Genomic DNA, 19,809 nt, shown 5'->3' on the forward strand with positions numbered 1-19,809 from the left:
CATCAAGATACCGCCCACATCGGGACAGCCTGAACATGGTGGTCACGGTCCCGAACTCGGTCCTGACCTCCCTCACATGGTGGCTAGACCACAAGGTGGTTTGCGAGGGGATGCCGTTTCACGCCCCACAACCCTCTCTGCACCTGGTCACAGACGCTTCATCCCTGGGTTGGGGCGCCCATCTCAACGAACACCATACCCAGGGCCTGTGGACTGCACCCCAGATAGCCCTGCACATCAATGTTCGGGAACTGATGGCGGTGCGCCTGGCGTGCCAGGCATTTCTCAATCTCCTACGTGGCCGCTGTGTGTTAGTTCTCATCGACAACACCACCGCCATGTTTTACATCAACAAGCAAGGAGGAGCACGTTCGTCAATGCTATGCCAAGAGGCCATTCGCCTGTGGGACTTCTGCATCGCCCACTCAATCCATCTCATGGCATCGTTCCTCCCTGGAGTCCAGAACACTCTGGCGGACCGACTCAGCAGGTCCTTTCAAACACACGAGTGGTCTATCCGTCTGGACATCATACATTCCGTTTTCCAGAAGTGGGGGTTTCCCCAGATAGACCTGTTTGCATCTCGAGACAACAGGAAGTGCCACCTGTTCTGCTCCCTGCAAGGTCGAGCTCCGGGCTCCCTCTCGGACGCGTTTCTCCTTCCCTGGAAGGACCACCTGTTTTATGCCTTCCCTCCGTTTCCTCTGGTCCACAAGGTACTGCTCAAATTGCGCAGAGACCAGGCACAGGTGATTCTGATCGCCCCAGCGTGGCCGAGACAACATTGGTACACCACGCTGTTGGAACTCTCGGTTCGGACACCGATCCCGCTTCCGTTATGCCCGGATCTCATCTCTCAGGACCACGGTCGCCTGCGTCACCCCGACCTGCAATCACTCCACCTCACGGCGTGGCTGCTCCATGGTTCACCCAGGCAGAGCAGCAGTGCTCACACTCTGTCCAACAGATTCTGCTGAGCAGTAGGAAGCCCTCAACACGGACCACATACTTGGCCAAGTGGAAGCGGTTCTCCTGTTGGTGCGAACAACGAGCCACGTCCCCGTTGCACGCACCTATTCCTCTCATTTTGGAATATCTCCTCTCCCTAAAACAGCAAGGGTTGGCGATATCTTCAATTAGAGTTCACCTGGCCGCTATATCGGCCTTTCATCCAGGGGAACTCGCGTCCTCGGTATTCTCTAACCCGATGGTCGTTAGATTCCTCAAGGGCTTAGACCGGATGTACCCACAACAACGTCAGCCCGTTCCGACGTGGGACCTCAACCTGGTTCTTTCCAAGCTCACAGGTCATCCATTCGAGCCACTGGCCACCTGTTCACTTCTGTACCTATCCTGGAAGACAGCCTTCCTCGTAGCCATCACCTCAGCAAGGCGCGTTTCTGAACTCAGGGCGCTTACATCCGAGCCCCCTTACACAGTTTTTCATAAGGATAAAGTGCAGCTTCGCCCACATCCTGCCTTTCTCCCTAAGGTGGTTTCTCCATTTCATATCAACCAGGATATATTTCTCCCGGTCTTTCACCCTAAACCACATGCTACTCGCCAGGATCAACGTTTGCATTCTCTGGACGTACGCAGGGCCTTGGCCTTCTATATTGACCGCACAAGGCCCTTTAGAAAGACGACGCAACTCTTCGTTGCAGTGGCCGACCGAATGAAAGGCTCACCGGTCTCTTCACAATGCCTATCCTCCTGGATTACGTCTTGCATCCGGACTTGCTACGACCTGGCAGGTGTCTCAGCACCACACCTCACCGCTCACTCCACGAGGGCCCAAGCTTCCTCGACGGCTTTCCTGGCGCAAGTTCCGATCCAGGACATTTGTAGAGCTGCGGTTTGGTCGTCAGTCCACACGTTTACAGAACACTATGCACTAGTGCAGCAGTCCAGGGACGATGCTGCCTTCGGATCAGCGGTTTTGCACACAGCAATGTCTCACTCCGACCCCACCGCCTAAGTTGGGCTTGGGAGTCACCTAATGGAATGGATATGAGCAAGCACTCGAAGAAGAAAAGACGGTTACTCACCGTTGTAACTGTTGTTCTTCGAGATGTGTTGCTCATATCCATTCCAAACCCGCCCCCCGTCCCCACTGTCGGAGTAGCCGGCAAGAAGGAACTGAGGGGGCGCCGGGTCGGCTGGGGTATATATTCAGCGCCATGAAGGCGCCACTCTAGGGGGCTCCACAGCCGACCCGCCGGTGTTGCTAGGGTAAAAATCTTCCGACGATCGTGCACGCGGCGCGCACACACCTAATGGAATGGATATGAGCAACACATCTCGAAGAACAACAGTTACAACGGTGAGTAACCGTCTTTTTCTGTTTAAATAACAAAGCAAAGACACTGCTCCCGTTTAGGATAAGTGGGATTTTAAGGCTGCAGGGGCTAACTCAGCCCTGATGTAACTCCATTGACTTTAGAGCTGAACTTGGCCCTAGTCTGAAATAAACCTGAGTCTTTACTAGATGACTAATAGGATGCTTAGTCATTGCCCTCCGGAGCAAGCGATCAGATGCTACACGCAGTCTCAATAAAATTAAGCATTGAGTCCTGCTCCAGAGCGTGCACTGACTTCATTTGCGTTTTGGATCAGGCAGTAGGTGAAGCTGTCCACACTGAGCAGCTGGTGTGCAGCACCACATGTGTACCTGCTCCCGGACTCGAGATGTCTACATAAGAACGGCCATGCTGGGTCAGACCAAAGGTCCATCTAGCCCAGTATCCTGTCTTCCAACAGTGGCCAATGCCAGGTGCCCCAGAGGGAATGAACAGAACAGGTAATCATCAAGTGATCCATCCCCTGTCACCCATTCCCAGCTTCTGGCAAACAGAGGTTAGGGACACCATCCCTGCCCAACCTGGCTAATAGCCATTGATAGACCTATCCTCTATGAATTTATCTAGTTCTTTTTTGAACCCTATTATAGTCTTAGCCTTCACAACATCCTCTGGCAAGGAGTTCCATAGGTTGTGAAAAAATACTTCCTTTTGTTTGTTTTAAACCTGCTGCTTATTAATTTCATATGGTGGCCCCTAATTCTTGTGTTATGAGAAGGAGTAAATAACACTTCCTTATTTACTTTCTTTTCTTGGCAACAGTGCAACCAGTCTGGGGAGCTGTCATGATTTTATAGATCTCTATCATATCCCCTCTTAGTGGTTTCTCTTCCAAGCTGCAAAGTCTCAGTCTTATTAAGCTCTCCTCATATGGAAGCCGTTCCATACCCCTAATCATTTTTGCTGACCTTTTCTGAACCTTTTCCAATTCTAATACATCTTTTTTGAGATGGGGCGACCACATCTGCACACAGTATTCAAGATGCAGGAATACCATGGATTTATATAGAGGCAACATGATATTTTCTGTCCATTTACCTATCCCTTTCTTAATGATTCCCAGCATTCTGTTCGCTTTTTTGACTGCTGCTGCACATTGAGTGCATGTTTTCAGAGAACTATTCACAATGATTCCAAGATCCTTCTTGAGCGGTAACAGCTAATTTAGACCCCATCATTTTATAGGTATAGTTGGGATTATGTTTCCAATGTGCATTACTTTGCATTTATCAACATTTAAATTTCATCTGCCATTTTGTTACCCAGTCACCCAGTTTTGAGAGAACCTTTTGTAGCTCTTCACAGTCTGCCTGGGACTTAACTATCTTGAGTAGTTTTGTATGATCTGCAATTTTTGCCACCTCACTGTTTACCCCTTTTTCCAGATCATTTATGAGTATGTTGAATAGGACTGGACCCAGTGCAGACCCCTGGGGGACACTATTATTTATCTCTCTCTATTCTGAGAACTGACCATTTATACCTACCCTTTGTTTCCTATCTTTTAACCAGTTACCAATCCACAAGAGAACCTTCCCTCTTAGCCCATGACTTCTTACTTTGCTTAACAGCCTTTAGTAAGGGACCTTATTAAAGGCTTTCTGAAAATCTAAATATACTATTGCCACTGGATCCTGCTTATCCACATGCTTGTTGGACCCCCCCCCCCTCAAAGAATTCTACTAGATTGGAGAGGCATGATTTCCCTTTACAAAAACCATGTTGACTACTCCCCAACTAATTATGTTCATCTATGTGTCTGACGGTTTTGTTCTTTACTATAGTTTCACCCAGTTTGCCTGGTACTGAAGTCAGGCTTACTGGCCTGTAATTGCCAGGATCACCTCTGGAGCCCTTTTTAAAAATTGGCATCACATTAGCTATCCTCCTGTCATTTGGTACAGAAGCTGATTTAAGTGATAAGTTACAGACTACAGTTAGTAGTCCTGCAATTTCGCATTTGAATTCCTTCAGAACTCTTGGGTGAATAACATCTGGGCCTGGTGACTTATTACTGTTTAGTTTATCAGTTTGTTTCAAAACCTCCTCTAATGATACCTCAATCTGGGACTGTTCCTCAGATTTGTCACCTAAAAAAAATGGCTCATGTTTGTGAATGTCCCTCACATCCTCAACTGTGAAGACCGATCTAGGTGTGACTGGAGCTTGTGTAGACCTACTCAAGCTAGCTTTAATGGAGCTAGCTCAGGTACTGGTGGTTCAGTGCAGGTTAGCCTCGTGAGGAATTAGCCAGGCTTCTGGGTGGGTTTGTACAGTGCGCACTGAAGCATGTGCTGCTGCATCTTCACTGCTCCAGTCCCCAAGCTAGCTGGATGAAAGCTAGCTTGGGTATGTCTGCATGAGCTGCAACTGCACCCCTTGATTGCAATATGGACATATCCCAAGAAACGTACACAGTGAAGGGGTGGAGAACAGCCACCCACAAGGAGATGTGATCTTCAGCATAGTCCTTGTGGTGATTACAGGGCATGTAGCTACAGGATCCACACCGAGGCCTCCCTCCTGCCACCAGGTGTTCCATGAATGCTGGAGTGGGATTCCATGTCTGCCAACCTCACCCTCATATCTTCCCACAGGCCCTAGATCAGTGGTCCCCAACCTTTTGTGGCCAGTAGCACATTCATGTTTTCAGAAGAGTGCGGCGGGCGCCAACAATTTTTCAAGGCTTATTTTGTATTTGTACATTAAATAATACGAAAAACATCATATTTAATATTACGTAATATACGAATCCAGAAAGAAGAGAGAAGCCGCGAGGACAGAGAACACCGGCGTCCGCAACCCCAGAGTACTCTGTCCCCAGCAGGCGCAGGGCCCTGGCTTCTCTCCCCTACTGGGCACTAGGCGGGCCCCACGCCTGCCGGGGACAGAGAACACCGGCGCCTGCAGCCTGCAGCCCTGGAGTTCTCTGTCCCCGGCAGGCGCGGGGCTGAAGCTTCTCTCCCCTGCTGGGCAGTAGGTGGGCGCACATAAATGCCCTGGCGGGCGCCATGGCACCCGCAGGCACCGCGTTGGGGACCACTGCCCTAGATGGTGACATTCGAAGAGCAAATATCAGCTCAGTTCTCAGCCCTGAAGTACCTCCCTTGAGACGGTGTCTCTATCTCCGAGCCATGCTGCCTGTAGTCTCCTCCTGCTCCTTTTAACAGCACGCAGGCAGTCAGTATAATTGAAATGAAGCAGCTCACTCAGAAACATAAATGCTGTGCTTGGGGAACAGGAGATGAGATCTTTTGCCAGTGTTTGCATAACATTCCCAACGTATTGTTGCCCGTCTTCCTGTCTCTGCTGCTGTGACAGTCCCCAGTGTATTGAGAATAATTGTGGATTCAGCTATTGGTATTGGTTTGTCATATTATTCACAGCAAAACATTCAAACCTCCTTGACAGTTCAGATAGCACACAGCAGAGCTGCACAGCACTTATCTGATGTGACATTTAGGTGAGTACAAGAGCTTCCTCTTGGAATCAGAAGGAATATAGGTTCTCTAGTGTCTTTGTCAGGCTGGTGGCTAATCTGCATCTGTCTGTCTAGCCCACGTCTTGGCACCGTGCAACCAGTCTGGGGAGCTGTAATATTTTAGGATCTTGGTCCTCGAAGGGACTCTGTCAGATGTCATGGGCTTAACTCACCTCTCAATTGACACCAGTGTAAATCAGGAGTAACTCCACCAAAGCCAGCAGAGTTCAGAGTCGCCTGTGTACAACCAATGTGAGATCAGAACGAAGCCCTGTATTTTTAAGAAACAGTGGCAAATCAAGCCTTGTAACTCCTTGGAAATCGGTATCATTCCACCAGCTTGGAGCATGCAGTGGTGTACCAGCTCCAGATTTCCTTAACCTTTGGTATAAAATGAAAAGAATTGTGAGCATCACATTTACTTTTCAACATCTAAGACCCTTGTGCATTTCATTCAGCTTGGAGAGTGAAAAGAGACTCCCTTTCCTTTGCAGTCATTCTCTAGTAGGTTTACACTCTCAGCTCTCAGGCACTGACTTGCACAGGGCTACAATGTTTGGGTTTGCTGATGCTTTAGGAGCGTGTTTAAATCCAAACAAAGCTGTTTTCATTGGAATGAAGACTCAAGACGTAAGTGGCTCTTAGGTCTTGCTCTGGCCCACTGCGCAGGGGTGAATTTTACCGTTAGAGCATGACGCCCTTTGAAATATGTGTGAGATGAGATTCTATGAAAGAGAGAGGTAGCATAAAGGACCTATATGCATTCTAGCAAACCTAGGTGTGTTCAGAGTTCATCCCCCTCCCCCCCCCAACACACTGACACACAATCACTTTACTACAATATTTAACACACACAGCTGTTTAATAAATGGCAAATGGCTGTTTTGTAAAGAGCAAATTGCTGCAAATCATAAATGTTGCTTTAAAAACGGTGGGGCTGGATCCTCAGCCGGGTGTGACTTTGTGTAGCTCTATTGACTTCAATAGAGTCACGCCAGCTGAATATTTAAAAAGTAACATTAATTGTGCATGTTCTGCACTCCCCCGAGATACCAAACAGTGACCTGTTCAAAGCATGATGGAAACCAGAGGGCAAGGAATAATGGTTTTGTCTGTAACAGCTTCCAGGTTGTTTTTTTAACTCTTGTAGGATACAAACTATGGCCTAGAACAGTGGCTCTAGACCTTTCCTGACTACCGTACCCCTTTCAGGAGTTGGATTTGTCTTGCGTACCCCCAAGTTTCACCTCACTTAAAAACTACTTGCTTACAAAATCAGACCTAAAAATACCCAGTGTCACAGCACACTTTTGCTTCCGTTCTTATTTTTACCATATAATTATACAAATAAATCAACTGGAATATAAATATTGTACTTACATTTCAGTGGATAGTATATAGAGCAGTATAAACAAGTCATTGTCTGTATGACATTTTAGTTTGTACAGACTTTACTAGTGCTTTTTATGTAGCCTGTTGTCTAGTTTTACAAGCATCTAGATGAGTTGATGTACCCCCTGGAAGACCTCTGTGTACCCCCAGGGGTACAGTACCACTGGACTAGAGGCTTCAGTTGCTGCGCATCCTCGGCTCCCATCAGTTTCACTCCCATATTCAGGCCCCCTGTATTTTTCTTTCTTGAGGTTGTAAATTTCTGGCCTTCCCTGCCACCTTGCTTTCAACACCTCGTCACCTGCTATGAACCACAAATGCACCCAGTGGTCCAGGGATACCCCACTGCTAGGAGCTTTTATCCTGGCACTTTCTGGGCGAGACTGATTTGAGCAGCTCTGGCAGCTGGCTCAGCGTGACGAAGAGAATCTCTCCTCTCCCATCTCCTTTGATAGAAAAGCAATTACTATTCATTTTTGTTTTAATGTAGCCATTTAGGAAGAAAATGTTAACGCTTCCAATTTGTTTGGTATAATTAAGTGGTAATTCCATTTGCCTGGGAGTAGATGAAGAGGAAAATGGCTGAAGTAGGTTGGGGCTATTTGCTCAGCACATTAGTGACAGCCATACAGTCCCGAGGCACGGCACAGTTATTACTTTGGAGTGAAAACCCTAGTGCCCCTTGAGAGAGGAGGGAAGGACTAAGTGTTTCAGGCTGACCTTAACTATTTTTTTATTGTATATTGTTTAGAGATAGACGGCAAGGCTAGAAGATAATTCTTCTGCCTTGGCATTGAAACTCATACGAGGTAGCAGATTGATGCACTAGATGCTCCCCTTTGGACACCCACGCCTGGGTTCCATTTGACGTGGGTCACAACTGGAATGAATTTGGCAGGTCTCTGCTTAGTCTGTCCTCGCTATGGGCCTGATCCAAAGCCCAGTGAAGTCAGTGGAAAGATTCTTGTCCACTTTAATGGGGCCATGATCAAGCCCATGGCTTTCCTGTGCTCTGACACAATTGGGAGTCTCTGAAGCTCAAGTGTGAGGCTCAGGGTTTGCTCCAGGACAGGATTAAGAGTGGTCACTGGCTGAACTGTCTGGGAATCCCAGCAATGAATAGAAGGGGGGGGGAGCTTTAGGGGAGGGCTGAGGTGCATTGGCTCATTAGTGCATTGTGTAGGGGAGCCTAGACCTGGTATGTACAGTAGAACCCCTCTTTTGCTAATTTATTGGGGTTTCAGATCATAAAATCAAACAGCTCAAAAATAGAGCAGATGCAGGGCATAAGTTGCAGCCTGGTGCACTGTGTGGCTTTCGTCTTGTCCTTCACACCAATGGCAAAGCGATTCCCCAAGCACTGAAGGCATCAGAATGGGAAGGGATGTCGACTTGTTCATAATCACTTGTTCTCCCTTGTTTTTCTCCAGTTTGGGAAAAAATGGTTCGTATAACTGGTTGTTCATAAGGCTGGTGCTTGTGAAATCGAGGTTCTACTGCAGTAGCAGGGTGTGGGGCTTCAGGTCAGGGCTGAGATCAATTAGCAAAGCTGTGGGGTGAGTCAATAACCCAGCACTGGAAAGCAGGGTTCCTCAAGTTCAGGACTGAGATGCACTGGCAGTGCTGTATGGAGGCTCAGGACTGGAGTAATCAGATTGCTGCAGTTCAGGAGGGAGATGAACTAGCAGGACCCTGTGGGCTGAAAGAAGCTTGCATAGCGAATGTCTGCATTGTGTGGTGTTCTCATTCCTCTCATTTTCACCACTATTGAAATTCCCTAATGAGACAGCTGAATACAGACTGGGGGATTGTGACGTTGCCTCCCTTTACGTTTGGGTTACCTTCGATTTTGCTCCTAGGCCCTGTTGTCTCAGTTTTGATCATAGAATATTAGGGTTGGAAGGGACCTCAGGAGGTCATCTTGTCCAACCCCCTGCTCAAAGCATGACCAATCCCCAGACAGACTTTTACCTCCGTTCCCTAAATGGGCCCCCTCAAGGACTGAACTCACAACCCTGGGTTTAACCAGCCAATGCTCAAACCACTGAGTTATCCCTCCCCCCATGCTGACCCTGGAACGACCACCCACTGAATCATATGCAGGAAAATCTGCTTCTTTCAGGCCAAACTGCACAAAGTCCTCGGAACCCTATGCTTCTCCTGTTCCAATAAGGATCTTGCATTTCACAAGGAAAGCAATGCAGCTGACTCAGCACAGGGACGCTTGATCAGCTCAGACTGCTGCCAAAGGCACTGAAAGGATTATAACTCTTGGTCTTGATGCCTCAGTGTGCTGCGACTGTACTTCCCATTACAGTAACAATATTAGTGTGGGTCTCCCCCCCCCCCCCCCCGGGAGGGACAGAGGTAGCTGCTAAGCTCTGAGTACATTCACCCTTAAACCACATTTGGAAGCTTAACGTTAGTTTTAACCCTGTTCTAGCTGGTTTCTAAGTAACACAGTTTGCCCAGCCACAGTTCCTGGGGTCGAAGTTTGTTCAGAAAGCCTGGATTAGAACATTGGGACCAGTCCCCCCGCTGGTGTAAATTGGCAATGAAATCAGTGAAGCTAGGCAGTCTTAAATGCTGTGGACATCAGTGGAGCAATGCTGATTTATACCAGCTAAGCATCTGGCTCATCATTTTTAGTTAACATGCTTTGGGCTTCGCAAAGGTCAAATCATGGCAGAATCTAGTTTAGTTGGAATCCTGTTTAAACACGGTTCCTGAAGTCAGCTTAAAGAGCAGTGTAGCTGAAACCTCATAGTATGGTAATGGGAAGAGGATTTGCCACTGATACCTTGTCGAAGTGGCTAGTTTTTAAACTGCTGGAAAATAAGTTGCATCCCACATGGGAAGAGGAATTGGTTGATTAAATAATACTGTTCCCTGGCACCTGAGCTGAAGTTCTGCTTTTGCCAAATGTTTGGGATAATAATGCTCAGCTCTTTATAGGTGGGGAAGTGACTTATCCAAGGTCACACAGCAAGTGAGTGGCGGAGCTGGGAATAGAACTCAAGTCTCCTGGTCCAATGCCCTATTTGCTGGGCCATGCTGGTTCTATTGTGATGGTGTAAAATAAACTACAGGTGAAAACGTTAAACGAGGGCTTCCAAGCCACCAAGGTACAGGAGGGTGGGGAAGGAATAAAAACCACAGAGCTGATCAAATTCTGAGTGAAATTATATATTTGACAAATATTGAATTGTTCATCTATTATTCAAGAGACAATGAAGCAATGCTGACTTACACCACATAAGGATCTAGTTGTTGTTTGAATCTCTCAGTGATCAAATAATTCACAAAATGCTTTAACTTATTGTTATTACAGGTTAATTTGTAGTACGCGAGTGCCTAGATGTCCTGATCCAAGGTCCCGTTGTGCTAGGTTATATATAAACACACCCATAATGAAGATGGTCCCTGCCCCAAAACGCTTACAATCTCAGTAACGCACAGAGCTTAATTTGTGTCGGAGCTTGCAGGGGCTCAGCACAGCACCTCTGCTGTCAGTGGTGTTTAGTAACACATGCAATTCGACACTTGCATGCACGGTGTAACCTTGCGCCTACGGTGCGTGCGAGGTGATGGTGTGCGGCAGACTCCATTTTGAGCTCTGACACATCTTTCTTTACAAATCAAGCACTGATAATGCATAAGGACAATAGCTTATCCAATTAATATTATTTGATCCGCTCTATAAACATGTAAATTGGAAGGTTGAATTGCAAAAAAACAACCTTTTGATCTCCTGATGTAAAGCACAATATAAGAATTATATCATATTTATTAATAATAATAATCCATTTTACATTTTGCCTTTGTCATTTTTAAAAGAGACCAAACTCAGCTTTACTTTGCCGGTTAAGATCTGGACAGTGCTGTGCTGTTGGAAGACTATTTAGCAGCTCATGTGTGAAATGAATTTGATGGACCTCAGTCCAGTTGTCAGTGGTCAGCTGTCTGCATCACAGTTGCCCTCCCTCTATTGGCAGTGAAGAAGCTAAGCAGTGATTGGGCTAGGCAGACTGAGCTCACCTGCAGGTGGTCCTTACGGATCAAGGCTAGCAAATGATGGCAGGACAGTGGGTGAGAAGTTTGCTTTGCTGATGCCAGTTCTATACCCACTCAGGGATAAATAATAATAATCGCTTGTGTTCTATAGCACTTGCCATCCGTGGATCTCACGAGGCTATACAAACTATCAGTATCCCAACTTTCCTGATGGGGAAAACAGAGGCGAAGTGATTTGCCCAAGGACATCCAGCAGGTCAGTGACAGAGCCGGGCACAGAAACCAGGTCTGTATGCTCTACCGACCGTGCCACAGCAGGGCTATCAGTTCTGTCCTTTGCCACAGCACTGAATTCAGGCTGGAAAGTTTCAGCCATGCAGAGCCTTTCTGATAGCCCTGGTTCCTTTGGCGCTAAGAACCTCTGCCCCTCTTTCCTTCTGGGGAGAATTTGCTCATGCTCCACAGTGCGGTTCAGTGAACCCATCAAGATAGCAACTCAGATCAGAAATGATGGGTGATTAAAAGGGAGTTGTAGGTGGCTGTTGCTAGGTTACAGGCTCTCTCAATCTGCTCTCACTGTCAAAGGGTTCTGAGTTGGGGAGATCTGAAGCAATGTGGCCGGGACTGGAGGAGTAAGTACTTCCCACCCGTTGTGTGTGTGTGTGTGTGTGTGTGTGTGTGTGTGTGTGTGTGTGTGTGTGTGTGTGTGTGTGTGTGTGTGTGTGTGTGTGTGTGTGTGTGTGTGTGTGTGTGTGTGTGTGTGTGTGTGTGTGTGTGTGTGGACAGCCCTGTCGGCCCAGAAGCAACCAGGGACTTCTAATGTGGGAGGCCTGGCTCCTTAGGAAGCAATGCCAAGCATGGCATGAGACGTGGTGTGGGTTAGTAGGAGGTGCTGCGGACATATCTCCTCTGGAGTTCTGTGATAGCTCCTAGTTCTGGCAGTGGCAAGGGGCATCCCAGCCGCTGCCTTTGGGCAGAGCCATGATCTGCAAGTGGTGGTGTGAGCTCAGGCTTCTGGAATGGGGCACGCAGGAGTGTCTGGGAGCAAGTTGTTTCCTCTCCCTCTGCTCCTGCTGATGCAGAGGGGTGTGGGGCTGGACTTTGCCCCTAAAAAGCCGGGACCACAGCCAGTTGTTGGCTTTGCTTGGGCTTAGGGCTTGCCCTTATCTTACCTTTGAAATAGATGGGAAAGCGCCATTAGGCCATTGAGTCGACCCCTTTCCCCATCACAAACAGGAGAGAGTTCCCCCCACAATAGGGCAATCACGGTATCCGAGGCTTAAACTGATGCCATGTTCAGTCTTAGCCAGAAGGTTGAGAAGAGGTGATGGGCGTTAGCTTCTCTAAAACGAAACCGTGCAGAGGAGCAGGCTCAGGTTGCATCTCACATGCATCAAGATCCCTGAAAGCTCCAGAGGAAGTGGGGACCAAGTCAGATAGCCCTGCGCGCCGGGAGTCCGGATTCCTGGGTTCTTTCCCCATCTCTGACACTGACTCGCTGTGTGGCCTTGGGCAAATCACTTCACCTTTCTGTGCCCCTCTTTCAAATGGGGATAATGTTACTTTGTGAAGCTCCCCTGGAAAGCACTATAAAGGATAAGTACGAAGCATTACAATGCTAGGTGGGGAAAGGTTTCCCATATAGGCTAATAAACCACCACATGTGCTCTACTTTGATAGTGGCAAATATCCATTATTGCTAGAAGCCTGAATTTCAGGGATCAGTTTGTGACACTTGGAGAGGAGCATGGCCCCTGGAGCCAGAAGTGTGCCTGTGCTCTGTATACTGTGTGTGTTGAGGATGATACAGTCCCAGAGTGATGGGATATATAAATCCTACTTGACTTTAAGATTAAACTCGCCAGCAGCTTGGGTTACATAACGAAGGCTGAGTTTCTCACTGTGGTTTGCACACCTATTTATACACAGGTGTGAGTGCGTGGGTGGCTGCCTCTCTCGATCCCCTTCTGTGTGTCTCCTCTCCTCTGTCGCTCTTCATTTGTTCATTTCATCTGAAGGTTTGACAGCTATTCAGAGCGAGAGGAAAAAATAATCCCTGGTTTCCAAGGGTAGTTTGAGACTCTCACTCTGTCCTGCTGGGCTGCTTTTTGGATCTTGTACAGTTCAGCTGTAATACTGCGTGTGACAGTCAGAGAGCTGTGGCTGGAGGGTTGGTCTCTGTACTCCAGCCTTTTTGCCTTTCCCAGCAGGCGGTACCATAGTAGGTTCCCCCTGGGGGTTTGGGAAGATGTTGACAATGGGCATTAATAATAATCTTGTCAATGAAGAATTAAAGAAAGAAAAGTTCCTAATGAGCCAAGGAAGCACCGAGCCGGGGAGCTGACAGCTTGCAGCATCCTCGGTTGGAATGTCCTGTGGGGGAGGGGATGCTCAGAAAAGGGGGGAGCGAGCTGAATCCAACCTGTGCCTTTTATTTTTAGGACCTGGCTGTGCGTGAGCTGCTCTGGCAGATGTGGAACTGCAGGATTAATGGAGACGTGATGAAAGGTACCGGCTCCTGCTTCTCTCTCTCTCTTTCTCTCTGTCTCTCTGTGGTAGATGGGACCTCTCATTATGGACGGCTGCGTGGAAATAGATGCATTGCTCATGAAGGGGTTGCTGTGTGCCCGGCTCTCTGGTGGGGGTGGGGGTTCTTTGTATATTTCTCTGCTTGTTTTCCCTGTGTGTGATGCTTGTCTCTGGCTGTGTTTTGCAGCTTAGCCAGCCCTCTGGCAGGCAGGACAGATGCTGCCTCATCCCTGACGATCCGCAATGGAAGTGCCCAGTACCAAAGATTTCCAATGGAAAACCCTCGCACCTCTCCCCAGCGGCAGGGTCTACTGCTCGCTGGTGGAGGCAGGCGGCCAGGTCTTTGCCATCGGAGGCTGCGACGACAACGGAGTCCCCATGAACTGCTTCGAGGTTTACTCCCCCGAAGCCAACCAGTGGAACTCTCTCCCTCCCATGCCCACGGCCCGGGCCGGAGTAGCCGTGGCCACCCTGGGCAAGCGGATCATGGTGATAGGAGGGGTCGGGATGAACCAGACACCCTTGAAGATAGTGGAGATGTACAACATAGATGATGGCAAGTGGAAGAAGAGGAACTCCTTGAGGGAAGCCTCGATGGGCATCTCCGTGACGGTGAAAGGCAAGGAGAATTTGTTTCCTAGGCAGCGTGTGGGGAGTGGCACTACAGAGAGAAAGGGTGGAGGGTAAGGTGAGAGTTCAACTTATGCATCTAGCCAAACAGCTTTCAGAGACTCTTGGGGCGGTGGGGGGCTTTGAACAGGGTCAAGGAAGCAATCCCCCTTCCCAAACCCTGCACTGAGAACTTGAGATGAGCCTTATCTGAGGTTGGAGAAGTTGGGTCAGCTAGACCCCTCCTCCTTGCAATGTCCAAACAAGGCAGGACTGGACCAGAACCACTGTAAAGAGGACTTTTCACTGAGGCTGCTGAAACCAGACAGATGCGGTGGTTCCCTCTGGCTCTTCAGCTCTGCCTGTGGACGGTGAGCACTCTTATGGCCGTGATTATTTTAGACAGGCAAAGCTGCATTGCTGGAATCCAAACTTTCCCAATGTTGGGTGACTTTTGGATCCCAGGTTTTGGCTTGGGCCCAGCTCTAGTTCTGCAGGATTTCTGTAAGTCAGAGTTGCCAGTAGGGGTGTTAGAGATGTAGGGCCCAGTTCTGCTCTCAATTACACAAGTTTCAATCCCGGATTGAATGGAGAGCAGAATTTGGTCCTTGGAATGGTCCCATTCACGTGCATTTCCAAGGCCTTATGGCCTGATTGTCTCAGATGCTGGCAGGGCTGGTGCTACTATTAACTAGGCGGTTGCCTAAGGCGCCAAGATTTGGGGGTGCCAAAAAGCAGTGCCCCCAATTTTTTTTTACAGCGTTCCTCCCCGAGCGCGCGGTCGCCGCTCCACTTCTCCCGCCTCCCAGGCTTGCAGCACCAATCAGCTGTTTGGTGCCGCAAGCCTGGGAGGAGAATTAGAGCAGGGGCGGCGTGCCGGGGAGGAGGCAGAGCAGAGGTGAGCTGGGGTGGGGAGGTGTTGCATGGCTCCCCGGGCCGGGGGGATGGGGAGCTGCCACGGGGGTACCTCAGGGCGGGGGGAGGAGCTGCCACAGGGCTCCCCACCCCAGTTCACCTCTGCTATGCCCCCTCCCCGAGCATGCCATCGCTGCTCCACTTCTCCCGTCTCCCAGGCTTGCGGCGCCAATCAGCTGTTTGGCGCCACAAGGCCTGGGAGGGGAGGAGAATTAGAGCGGGGGCGGCGTGCTTGGGGAGGAGGCGGAGCAGAGGTGAGCTGGGGTGGGGAGCTGCCGCACGGCTCCTCGTGGGGGGGGAGCTGCCATGTGGGGGGGCGTCTCAGGGCGGAGGGTGGGGCGGGGAGCTGCCTCAGGGCTGGGGTGGGGGGCGCAAGGTGGAAGTTTCGCCTAGGGCGCAAAACTTCCTTGCACCGGCCCTGGATGCTGGAAACCTAAAGTTCCCGTTCATGTCAGTAGGAGTGATGAGCACTTAGCACCTCTGCAAACCAAGCTACAAGGATCATAAAATGGGTCAGAATCTGTGAGCAGAGACAATTAGTGACTTTCCCTGAAGGGCTACAAATAGGAACAAAGAGCTCTTGGTTGGCATTTATTTCCAAGGGCTTTACAGCTGAGATGGTAGGCTCCTTATCTCTCTCCCATTTGGACCATAAGATGGGTGGGATCCACCACTTTATCTGGTTTGGCACTTGTACCACTGCCCTCTGGAGAAACAGACAATGGAGCTGCCGATTCTACCGTAGCCATAATGAGTTACTAAGTAGACAGGTGAAATCATTCTGCCTTCTTGTGACCTGATTTTATTAGAAATGGGAAAAGCCTTGAGCTTTCCCAGGCCCCCCCCAGCTCAACAGCCTTTCAGAATTCTTCCAGGGACAGGGCTGCAGCTGACCTAGGGCGCCTCTGGGTAGGGCGCATTCACCAGGCGGAAAGGCTTGTGGCCCCGGCTGAGGGAGGGGGGCAGGGGGCCTATTGATTGATTTGCCCTGGGGCCCGGAATTACTGACGGTGGGTCTACCGCCGGCAACACACTCACCCTGCACCACACTGCATGGGCTCCCAGGGCCCCTCTCCACCGGCCCCCTGCGGCGCTGTGTGTGTGCTGTCCAGCGCCGGGGGCGATGGAGGATGCGCCCCATCACCTAGTGGCCTGATGGGTGAAGGGTCAGGGCCCAGGTGGGGGAGCTGCCGTCACATGTGCCTCCTCCCTCCGCAGACTGCAGCAGCCGCCTCAGCCCGCCCTGCTCCCTTATAGCCGGAACGGTGGAGCGGCGCTGGTGGGCGTAGCGTGAAAGGAGCCGGCCACCGGCCAGCGAGAGAGCACAGCACGGGGAGTGGCAGCCAGACGCTGCGCAGGGACGCTCCAGGGGTGGCGGACGGGGCTGGCGGAAAGGTGGAGCTGGACCTCCCTGCTCTGAATATTGGTGGAGCCCGGCCACCACAGGCCCATATGACCCGCCGCCTATGCCCGAGGCCCCATTGTGAACCCCCTGAACCTCACGGCCTGTTTAGGGAGCGTGTCAGTAGGTGCATTTTCCAAAAGTCGATGCCCTCATCTTCCTTGGAAAGAGGGTGACAATTTGCCCCTGAAAAGGGCCAGGTTGTGATACCCCTATGGGGCTATTCATGGAATAGGGGGATTCTGCAGCATCGGTAGGGATAGCACTGCCGGATCCCAAAATTTGCACCTGTGCAAATGAACCAAGTGCACAAGTGTGAATGCGAGCACTGATGCTTCCCATTGCCCAATTCCCCCTGCTTCCGGTACTGTCATTAGAGACACAAGGGCTCTGATTTGCACCACTGCCTGAATTGAGTGCAAAATGCAGGTACAAATTCTGTGGTGCAAGAAAAGGAGGTGTCTTTTGGTGAGCTCCAAACACTCCTCTTTCCTCTGCCTTTCATAATACTGTGGCATTAAATGGACATACAGAAAATCCTTGTATCAGGGCTCTGGCTTGCCTATCTAGGCATCTTGTTTATAATTTTTAAGCGGAGGCTTGGAATATTGATTTCCTTTGGAATGTGCTGCCATGCGATGAAAAGCCCCAGGCTGGGAGCTGTGTTCTCATGCAATGAGCCCGAAGGTCATTTAGGTTCCTGAGGTGCTCTAGGCAGAAGAGGCGTTCATGATCCAGTCGCCAGACAGCTTCTTTGGAAGTGGTTGGTTGGTTTTGTTCGTTTTGTTTTTAGGTGGATTAAAAAGGATACTGTCAAGGCATTTAAAAAACAACAACAACAATGTTTACCATCATTGAGCCAGTTTCATCCCTGATGCAAGTCTGCTGGCTTAAACAAAGACACACCAGGGATCAGCTTGGCCAGAAAAGCCTGGAACATAAATCCTTCCCCCAATATTTTGTCTTCCTTGAGCAGACTGGTTTGTTAGTGTAAGGTTGTTCAGAAGTGCTCGGGGGGAGGGCACCTACACTGGTGTGGTGTTATAGGGTTGCTTGGGATTGCTGAGGGCTTCCTATACTGGTTTATTATTGTAGGGATGCTCAGTCGTGCTCTGCTCTGCATATGCTGGGGGATTATTATAGGGATGCTCTTGTGGACCAGGTTGCTGCCATTGGGTTCTTGGATTTCATTTCTGGAAATAAAGCCTGGAAGGTTTGTGTCTGAGAAATCCCCCCCCACACACACACCTCCCTGTTTGTATGTAAAAGATTCCATTGGTGAGGACTAGATTTGTTGTTACCCAGAGACAGATGTGGGTGACGGGGAGTCAGCTATGAACAAATTGGTTCTGTGCCTTGTGTGCGTCCTGGCTCTGACACCGTGGCTTGGGTCACAGGACTAACCATCCTTCGCCTGCTTTGAGGCAGTTCAGATGCCCTTCCTAAGTATGGGCTGGAGAGCGCTGTGTTGATTCTTCTGTAATTTGAGTGCACCATCTGTTTCTCTGACCTCATCTCCTCTTCCAGGGAGCAATAGCCAGGTACTTGTATCCCAGTCAGAGTGAAACAACACAGCCTGCTCCTCCACAGCACCTTTCGCACCCTGCCCCCTCAGGGGCTAAACTGCCCCAAAGGTAAACAGTCCCCCCACCTTAACCCCTGTGACGCAGGCCAGGACAGTGGGGCATCAGCTGGGTACAGGGAACACCCAGACTGAATAGCAGGAGGGGCTCTGGCTGAGCTCCACATGGGAACCCCAAGGCTGGAGTAGCAGGGGGTGCTGCAAGTCAAGACATAGGGCAGCAGCAGGGCGGTGAGAGAGCTCAGGCATGTATCTGGCACCAGCCAGGGATCTTAGTCCTCACTGTCATGAGCCCCATTTCCCCTCACAGAAGGGAGGTCTAGGCATGCTTAATTCTGTTTCTGTGCGGAGAGCTGAACTAGATGATCTCTCGAGATCCCTCCCAGCCCTGCATTTCTATATCCAAAGCCGAGAGCCCCTGTGTTACCAGACTTTTCCCTCCCCTCACGACCCTCTGGCATTATTTTCCTATTCCCCAGTCATTTATTTGCAGCTCTTTTCCAAGAGCTTATCGGTATCTGGTGGGCACAGGCCTACGCCCTTCTACATTAATGCCAGGGCTGATGCAGTAATGCACCTCTGCACTATGGACATTGGGGGAGCTGGGAGAGCAACACTTTCTCCCTGACTGGCTTCTTAAACATGCTTCCGCTGTGCCACCAGTTCTCACCCCTACCATGTGTGCTTTATTGGGCCTGTAGGGGTCTGGCCACACTGCAGCTGGCCGCGAGCTTCCCAGCCTAGGCAGGTAGACGTGCTAGCGTGCTAAAAATACCAATGTGGCTGTTCTGGCTCTGGCGCAAGCTCAGGGTCTTGAGCCCACCTGACCCTCTAGGGAGCCTGAGCTCCAGCCCGAGCAGAACGCCCACCTGGTTATTTTTCACAGGCTAGCTCGAGCCCTGCTAGCGGGAGTTCGCCTGGGCTGGGGGGCTCGCTCCCAGCTGCAGTGTAGACATCACCGAAGACTCTGAGATTCAGGCTTGTGAGTTGCTGGGACCGGGGCCGATCGACACAGGATCGGCTCCGTGAAACACAGATGCCCCTGTCCGCAGTCACCGTTTGGTGGCCCAGAATAAACCAGACAGGATGGCAAAAGCAGATTGGGTGAGAGAATCAAACAAACCCCACCCCTTGGGTGAAGCTGCTTTTCTAGTTCAGAGCACAAAGGTGCTTTATTTGCTGTAGTGCTTAAATATCTGTCTAGGTGCACTGGGAGGGGGATAAAGAAGGTGGATTCATATTCCTTCCATTGTTACGAAAGGGAAGAGAGCCTCTTTGGCAACTGCTTCTGGTTCGTTAACCCTTTTCCTGCCCAGGACAAGTGCCATGGTGCACTGGAATGGGCCTGACAGTACAATACCTCCTGGTCTGAGTTATTGCAAAGATTTACATGGCACAGTGGGCACTGCATGAAAACTGAGAGGGTGGCTCCCAAATATCCTTCATGCCAAGGGACAGTGCTCGCTCTAGGCCCAAAGTTAGCTGTGCTCTGGGCAAATACGCCCTCTCACTTGTAGGGATGTAA

At 49.9% G+C, this 19,809-nt stretch overlaps 1 protein-coding gene across 10 annotated transcripts in view; it reads left to right on the forward strand.

The window, feature by feature from the left end:
- The window catches only part of KLHDC8A (kelch domain containing 8A), a 42,309-nt gene that overhangs the window by 13,855 nt on the left and 8,645 nt on the right, over positions 1 to 19,809 (forward strand). For 4 of the 10 annotated variants that reach the window (XM_024109317.3, XM_042849005.2, XM_042849003.2 and 1 more), the window contains 2 exons: positions 13,689 to 13,755; positions 13,964 to 14,395. In XM_024109317.3, the coding sequence (XP_023965085.1) occupies positions 14,020 to 14,395 (376 nt within the window). In that variant the 5' untranslated portion in view covers positions 13,689 to 13,755; positions 13,964 to 14,019. Of the gene's footprint in view, positions 1 to 7,984; positions 8,132 to 10,188; positions 10,359 to 11,398; positions 11,504 to 13,366; positions 13,469 to 13,688; positions 13,756 to 13,963; positions 14,396 to 19,809 lie in introns of those variants that run through there. The other 6 variants (XM_065591521.1, XM_065591522.1, XM_065591519.1 and 3 more) reach the window with 6 other exon arrangements.

The sequence above is a fragment of the Chrysemys picta genome, chromosome 4, assembly GCF_011386835.1.
Source record: "Chrysemys picta bellii isolate R12L10 chromosome 4, ASM1138683v2, whole genome shotgun sequence".
NCBI lineage: Eukaryota > Metazoa > Chordata > Testudines > Emydidae > Chrysemys > Chrysemys picta.